The sequence below is a fragment of the Hippocampus guttulatus genome, chromosome 20, assembly GCF_054856545.1.
Source record: "Hippocampus guttulatus isolate MCC_2025c chromosome 20, RoL_Hgut_1.0, whole genome shotgun sequence".
NCBI lineage: Eukaryota > Metazoa > Chordata > Actinopteri > Syngnathiformes > Syngnathidae > Hippocampus > Hippocampus guttulatus.
The window spans coordinates 6,249,886-6,257,831 of NC_141280.1; the positions used below are offsets into that span (position 1 = coordinate 6,249,886).

A 7,946-nucleotide genomic window follows, 5' to 3' on the forward strand; every position below is an offset into this window, starting at 1 on the left:
GGCTGCCCTGTTGTTGCTGTGTTGGAAACCCCGTACAGCCTGTTGGGGCCCAAGATGGCTGACTACTCACGGGGGACTGTTAGCAAATATCCGAGCAAGACATCGCCAATGAATGACAAATAGCAATACGGTGTAAAGCAAAACGCTCGAAGTAATTTGACGCTCACGGGTCGTTGCTTGGTATTGTTTTTGGGATGCATACCTATCAGAAAGGAGAGAGTTTTCTCTCCGCGGCCCCGAGCCAGAACATGGCGGAACACTTTGGGAAGAAATAGCAGCTAGCGCTAGCCAGCTGGCGCATTATTGAGTGCTATTTCGAAACATTGTTTTGGATTTTTAAAAACGCGCAGTACTGCCCGTAAATGTGAAAATAATGTTGTCGGTGTGCAGCTGGGGTCATTTTGCCTTAACACAGTCAAACGAATCGCTTGGATTTGTCTTACATGGAGGCAAGTCAGCTTGTTAGCTTTGCTATTCGCTAACGTTGTGTATGTGTCTGTGTGGAACACAACAACCGGAGAGTGTTTGGGGTAAAAATAGTTTTGCATATATATGGGCACGTAATTAATGTCAACATTGCGCGGTGTAGCAGTTGGTGTTCACTCCTACCCCCTCCGCGTTGTACATTTGTAATGTTTAGTTGTTACGACTCTTGACGGTGGCTGTTATGTAATGCGTGGTGATTAAAAAAAACATTGGTGGAAATAATATAGCGCAAACACATTGGTGTGAATATAGAGTTGCACCTGCTACGGGGAAGGAATTGTCGGGCCATCTGACAAGCTTGAAGGGCCACTGACGTGTTCTATTGTTGGATCGGGTCGAGAGGTGAATTTGAAGCTGTGGCGTTACTAAGGTGAAGCAGGTACCCTGTAACAACCCAGCAGGGGGTGGGGTGGGGTGGGGGTGGTGGGAGGTGAAGACCGCTTAAGACCACCCGCCAGGATGACGGACACTCGACGACGAGTCAAAGTCTATACCCTCAATGAGGACAGACAGTGGGACGACCGCGGCACCGGACATGTTTCGTCGGGGTATGTGGACCGGCTGAAGGGCACGTCTCTCCTCGTGCGAGCCGAAAGTGACGGTGAGTACGTTGGGCAGGCATAGTATTTCTACTTCATTACTCGCAACTGCCAATACCTTCCACTCTGATTTTCTTTCTCTCTTTGTTGCCCTCAAGGTTCCCTACTACTGGAGTCCAAAATAAACACAAACACAGCATACCAGAAACAGCAGGTTGGTGCTTTTTTTTGCCAAGCTCAAGTGCCGTGTCACCATTTCCTATGTGTTGATATGCACGTTTGCTTCTCTCTTTTTGACAGGATACGCTCATCGTGTGGTCAGAGGCCGAAAACTACGATTTGGCCCTCAGCTTCCAGGAGAAAGCCGGTTGCGATGAGATCTGGGAGAAAATTTGCCAGGTTACTGAGCCGTGTTTGTCGGCGACACTTGTGTTTATTTTGCTGTCAAGGGCATTGCGAATTTGTGTCGAGAAGTGAGAGAATCTTAACTGATTTTGATGATGTCAACAATGTTCCCAATTTAAGAACACGAACCGTCTCGATCGCTGAACTCTGAAATGAGAACAACTCCATATCGATAGCCCTGTTGTTGGCTTAGCTAGCTGGCTGTTAATAAACCCCCACTCGTGTCTGTTTCGGCACTCATGCGATTTCTTCTTTCTCAAGGTGCAAGGCAAAGACCCGTCTGTGGACATCACCCAAGATGTGGTGGACGAGCTGGAAGAGGAGCGCTTCGATGACATGTCGCCCGGTTTGGAGCTGCCGCCGTGCGAGCTGAATCGTCTGGAGGACTTGGCGGAGCTGGTGGCCTCCTCGCTGCCGTCGCCGCTGCGGCGCGAGAAACTGGCGCTGGCCGTCGAGAACGAGGGCTACATCCGCAAGCTCCTCGAACTGTTCCGCGTCTGCGAGGATCTGGAGAACCGCGAGGGTCTGCACCACCTCTACGAAATCATCAAAGGCATTTTCCTACTCAACCGTACGGCGCTCTTCGAGGTCATGTTCTCGGACGAGTGTATCATGGACGTCATCGGTTGCCTGGAGTTCGACCCCGCGCTGCAGCAACCGCGGCGGCACCGCGAGTTCCTCACCAAGACGGCCCGCTTTAAGGAGGTGATCCCCATCTCGGACCCTGAACTGCGTCAGAAAATCCACCAGACGTATCGGGTGCAGTACATTCAGGACATGGTACTGCCCACTCCCTCCGTCTTTGAGGAGAACATGCTGTCCACCCTGCACTCCTTCATCTTCTTCAACAAGGTGGAGATTGTGGGCATGCTTCAGGTGAGCTCACGTCGTCCATCCGCACGAGCTTAAATTTGGGATCGAGATGTGACGGTCGAGAAGAGATGCGTAAACTGAAAGGAACTATTCCAATTTTCAGTTTGCTTCATAGACGATAAATTTTGGGAAACGTAATCAAGTGTAGAAAACTACATGTTGCTAATTCCTTGTTTAAGTTTTCATGTAACCTTTCCAGACATGCTGATGCCATCCGGAACGTTTTATGAAAATTTTACCTTTGATGATATTAGCTGGCTAAGCCCAAATTTCATATACAGAAGACGCTTGGGAAAATCATGTCAAATGAAGTACTTCCACCGCAAAGATGACTGGACTGTAAAAACTTTGTCTGAGGTCTTCCATCGGGAACATTCCTGTTGTTCCATCCAACTTTTTTTTCCCTAAATGGTCATGTGACCTTTTGTGTAGAGTGTGTGTAGCTGTCTCCATAGAGACCAAAAAGTGTTGTGTCAATCTGTTGAGTACAAGAAAATTGAAACATGTGCGTGTGTGTGTGTGTGTGCGCGTGTGTGCGCGCTTTTGCCTCAGGCGACGTTCATTTGAAAGTTGACAGTGATATTTTGGCATGAAGACTCTCGAGGGCAAGTGTCGATTGAAATGAAGCGCACAGTTTCATTTTAAGTGGTAGTTTAGATAAGTACGCCACACATAATGTTGTCATCCCGAGTAAAACGTCGTACTTTGTAATCTTGACAAAATGATTGTGATCAAATCAACTGATTGTGATTGATTGTTTGCCTCTTTTTTTTTTCACTTGCATGGCACGCCGAAAATGAGGACAGCGATCATATGATATCTTTTTTAGGATTCATCGATACATTGTGCTCACCAATTTTTTTCCCCTTTAATTCAACGACAGGAAGATGAGAAGTTCCTGACCGATCTTTTTGCACAGCTCACAGACGAGGCTACAGACGATGACAAAAGACATGAACTGGTATTGCCGCGATTGGCTCCAAACCAATCCTTTCTCGATGTTTGTTGTTGTTTTGTTTTTTTTGACGGCACCTTTCCCTTTCCAGGTGAACTTCTTGAAGGAATTCTGCGCGTTCTCACAAACATTACAACCTCAAAACAGAGATGCCTTCTTCAAGACTCTGTCAAATATGGGGATTCTCCCCGCGCTGGAGGTCATACTGGTGAGCGGAGACACTCGAACGCCGATTTGGTTTGTGTGCTGCGATCACGATTGGGGATTTCATCCGGTGCTTTGCTGAGCAAACACAAGGAGCCGCCGCACTTGTTCCTGTTTTCCTGCTCTGTTTTTTTGCGGCAAATTGAAAGAATCTCGGACAATTGTTCCTGTTTTTTAAAATGTTCTTTTTTTTTCCGACCAAATATTAGACTCCACAGACTGACACAACCTCTGCTTATGACAGGGAATGGATGACGTTCAAGTGCGGGGGGCAGCAACCGATATCTTCTCTTATCTGGTGGAGTACAACCCCTCCATGGTACGAGAATTTGTCATGCAAGAGTCTCAGCAGAACGATGACGTGAGTACTCTGGATGAATTCAAACCAGCTCATTGAAAATTGTAGCATTCGATTCATTAAAAAATAAAAATAAATAAAATAACCGCACACAACGGTGACTTATCTTCCAGGATATCCTACTGATCAACCTCATCATCGAGCACATGATCTGCGACACGGACCCCGAGTTGGGAGGGGCCGTGCAGCTGATGGGTCTGCTCCGAACTCTGGTCGATCCAGAAAACATGCTGGCCACCGCAAACGTGAGTTTGCGCCGCCGTGCTTCCAAACACAATAATATTTTAAATGTGTCGCGGAGTGAATACATTTTCAAACCTGCAACAGTGATGAAAATTGAAAAAGGCATTTCTAAGGTCCTTGGAAATGTTTGATAAAGTTTTGGAAATGTCCTGGAAATATTGTGGGGGTAATGTCCACTCTGCCTTCGCCCGGTGTGGATTTTGAAATGTTCGATGTTGCCAAGACAGGAAAATGTAATTCGTTTCAACAAGTTTTTTTCAGGAAAAAATAAATAATTTGCTGAACTCTGCAGAAGCGACTCCCATCAGAATTGAATGCAACAAGTGATGTCGTCAATGCACTTTTGTTGACAAAAACACAGACGGCGGCCATATTGGATGTGTCGAATCTAAACAAGAATTCTCATGTCCTCGGCCTTAAATCAAAGTGTCATTCTCGACAACACCTTTTTCCCCAGAAAACCGAAAAGACCGAGTTTCTCAGCTTCTTCTACAAGCACTGTATGCACGTACTGTCGGCTCCGCTTCTGGCCAACACCACCGAGGAAAAGCCGAGCAAAGGTATACCTCCGCCATGTCTGCGTGCGCAGATGGTGCTTGTGTCCAAAAGCTCTTGATGAACAAATATCCCCCCTCTCTTAGATGATTTCCAAACATCCCAGTTGTTAGCGCTCATTCTGGAACTGCTGACGTTCTGCGTGGAGCACCACACCTACCACATCAAGAACTACATCATCAACAAGGACATTCTCCGGAGGGTCCTGGTCCTCACCGCCTCTCAGCACGCCTTCTTGGCACTATGTGAGTTTGCGGGCTTTGGCCACACGCTAACGCTGACTTAAAAAATTGTGCGTGTGTGTCAGAATTTGATCACTTTATAATTATTGCCCCCCCGCCAGGTGCCCTGCGCTTCATGCGGCGAATCATCGGCCTGAAAGATGAATTCTACAACCGCTACATTATGAGGAATTTCCTCTTCGAGCCTGTCGTGAAGGCCTTCCTCAAGAACGGCTCGCGCTACAACCTCATGAACTCGGCGATCATTGAGATGTTTGAGTACGTCCGCGTGGTGAGTAGGTGTTTAAATAATTTGGGCTTCAACAAAACAAACATCTGAACACTGTCAAATAATGAAGCATTTAAATGAATGCCTATTCATTTGTATGGTCTATTTTTTTCCCTTCCTCTCCTGTGCTCGCTGCTTTTCTTTTTCCAAACTACCCTCCTCTTCCTTGCGTCTCCTCATGACCACGCCGCTCCAAACTCTCTTCGTTCTCCCTCTCCCGATCCATTCGCACGCCGTCTTCCCCACATCATCCCCCCCTGCCCCCCTCTCCTCTTTTCCATTGCTCCTAGGAGGATGTGAAGTCTCTCACCGCTCATATCATTGAGAATTATTGGAAGGCTCTGGAGGACGTGGACTATGTCCAGACCTTCAAGGGCCTGAAGCTGCGCTACGAGCAGCAGCGCGAGAGGCAGGACAACCCCAAACTAGACAGGTAGGGGAAGACCGGCTTCACGTTTTACCCAAATGCTAGCAAAATCTCGGGAATTTCAGTACATATTGTAGTGTCTGATGTAATTGGACAAAGGTCAGGTTCAAAGTCAACTCGCTTTTGTGAGGATGTTAAATCGTATTTTTAAAAAAAATAATAAGAAGAACAACTTGTGCCTTACTGGTTAGCATGCGCTCCATCCTGAGGAACCACCGTTTCCGTCGCGACGCGCGGACCCTGGAGGACGAGGAGGAGATGTGGTTCAACACGGACGAGGAGGACCTCGAGGACGGTGAGGCCGTCGTGCGCCCTTCAGAAAAGATGAAGGGCGAGGAGGACCTCATGGAGCCCATAAGCAAGTTCATGGAGAGGAAGAAATGCAAGTCGCTTTCCTATTTTTAATTTAAAAACATTTTTTTTTTCATTTTTAAACACACGCAAGATGTTTTGGATGATTGTCCATATTTTCTTTTCCAAGTTTTGTCAGTCTTACGAAGTGTTGCCATCTCCGCCTGCAGTGAAAGAAGCAGATGACAAGGAAGTTCTGGGGAAGTCGACCTTGTCCGGCAGGCAGAACCCGAGCTTCAAACTCTCCTTTTCGGGCTCCACCAAAAGCAGCCTGTCGAGCCCGCCGTCATCCGCCTCCCTGAACCCGGGTTCCCCCGGCTCGCCGGAGTCTCCGAGCTCGGGAGCGCGCAGCTCAGGCCCCACCCCGGCGGTAACCACAAAGGTATGCTAAAAGAACGAGCAGATTGGGTTGACGCCCATCTCGCCTCAAACACCAAATATTGTTTTTATTTTTTGCCACTTTCTCCAATCAAAAAAATGCAAATCTTCTCCAGGGAGGATTAGTGGGACTGGTGGACTATCCCGATGACGATGAAGACGAGGAAGAGGACGAGGAGGAGGAAGGAGAGAGTAAAGACGACCCTCTGCCACCCTCGAAAAAGTCCAAACTGAACTCCTAAAGGCGCGCCGCCGACTTCCGTTTGTGCTCCATTCGGACGTTTTCTGAAGACGGGAATTTCTTCTTCAGCACGGGAACGATGAACCTGCAACAAAAATCGAATGAATGAAAAGCCCCCCCGCTCTGCCGGCGGCTCAGCGAGAGGAGACGGACGCCAACGGATTCTTCCTCTTCCTCCCCCCCTCTTGGACCAGCCCGATTCAAATAAGTGCCAATCAGGAGAGCAAAGGAGGAAGTCGCGTCTGAGAGGACAGACAGACGGGCGGGCGGGCGGGCGGACGTCAAGTCACGGCGGAGGAACGACTGGGCGGTGAGAAAGCACTGTTGGAATGAAGCTGACGGAGGAAATGACCACATGAAAAAAAAAATGGATATGCAGACTGAAATCCCCCAAGAGCTTGGAGCACTTGGATCGTAACCCGCCACTGCCCCCTCACTCACTGACCCCCCACTCAGGGAAGGACATCATTTGGCCAAATGGTTCAGCCAGTTCAGACCCACACACTCACCTCCCGCAGACCCTCTCCAGAATCCACTTCTTCTTCTTCTTCTTTCTTTTTTTCTTCCTCTCCTCCTTTGTTGTTTTGTGTCCTTTTTAAGTTTAGGCATAGAGGACCAGGGCAAAAGAGAGCTGTCTTTTCTTGTAGTTTGATGATGTCATCAGTGTCGTCCTTCTCTGGCAGACAATTTCTCTGAAGAGAAGAGAAACAAAAGCCAGCATTTTCTTTCAGCGTTTCATTTTTCTCTTTGTCTCGCAAGCCATTCTCCCGTTTTGTTTTCGGGGGTACCCCACCTCCATCCCCGCCCCCTCTTTTCGTAAATGAGGACAAAAAGAGACCTGCCTTTAAATGTTCAGGATGTTTTCAGTCACACTTGAACAGGTTTTTAAAGACCTCAGTCGGTGAGCTAGTTTTACCATTTTTGCCCTTTGAAACTGCAGATGTTTTGGAGAAATTTGTAATCCCATCTTGATTAAAGATTGAGTGGAATTGTAGATATGATGTATTTTGTCATATCTTCTCATTTTGTTTCTTTTTACATGAGTGTACACTTAGTTGTTCGGAATACTTGGGACCATTAAAATGAACTTTGCTGTCAGGTGTCCTACTACCGCTTGTCCTCACGTGTCTCCTTGCCGTGGCGGAGTTTGTCCAGGAGGAGTTATTATTGTTGCTCCACTGGACCCGAAAATTATGAACGACCGTGACAACCATCACAAACTAGCAAAAAATGACACTCCTGTGGGTTTTTTTCTCCCTCCTGATCTTGACCTATTTCAAATTTCAAATTAACAAGAATGGGATTGCAAGTTCCCTCTATGCCCACCAGGTGGCGAACTTGTCTTGCAAGAGAAGATACTGTACAAGCGTCAATCGTGTCGTTTCATGGGTCATTTAAGTTCCACCTCGGAGTGAGCTCAG

The 7,946-nt window shown here is 47.5% G+C and overlaps 1 protein-coding gene across 2 annotated transcripts; it reads left to right on the forward strand.

The window, feature by feature from the left end:
* The first annotated feature begins 51 nt into the window (after positions 1–51).
* LOC147187754 (serine/threonine-protein phosphatase 4 regulatory subunit 3-like) lies at positions 52–7,635 on the forward strand. Of its 2 annotated transcripts, none has more exons than XM_086100836.1 (15): positions 52–1,087; positions 1,184–1,239; positions 1,326–1,424; positions 1,692–2,306; positions 3,187–3,264; positions 3,350–3,466; positions 3,707–3,823; positions 3,934–4,065; positions 4,521–4,623; positions 4,705–4,863; positions 4,962–5,131; positions 5,419–5,561; positions 5,747–5,937; positions 6,077–6,288; positions 6,401–7,635. In XM_086100836.1, exons 1-15 carry the CDS (start codon positions 946–948, stop codon positions 6,524–6,526), a joined length of 2,460 nt encoding a protein of 819 aa, XP_085956962.1. In that variant the 5' UTR covers positions 52–945; the 3' UTR covers positions 6,527–7,635. The 2 variants fall into 2 exon arrangements, with proteins under 2 accessions (XP_085956962.1, XP_085956964.1); XM_086100838.1 differs by having other exon boundaries at positions 5,422–5,561.
* Positions 7,636–7,946: the final 311 nt, after the last annotated feature.

What these genes read in the sequence shown, in the direction of transcription:
- LOC147187754 (XM_086100836.1), top strand. Translation starts at nt 946, where the DNA reads ATGACGGACACTCGACGACGAGTCAAAGTCTATACCCTCAATGAGGAC. An exon ending in CGTGCGAGCCGAAAGTGACG is followed by an intron (nt 1,088 to 1,183) that starts GTGAGTACGTTG and finishes GTTGCCCTCAAG; the next exon opens with GTTCCCTACTACTGGAGTCC. An exon ending in CAGCATACCAGAAACAGCAG is followed by an intron (nt 1,240 to 1,325) that starts GTTGGTGCTTTT and finishes TCTTTTTGACAG; the next exon opens with GATACGCTCATCGTGTGGTC.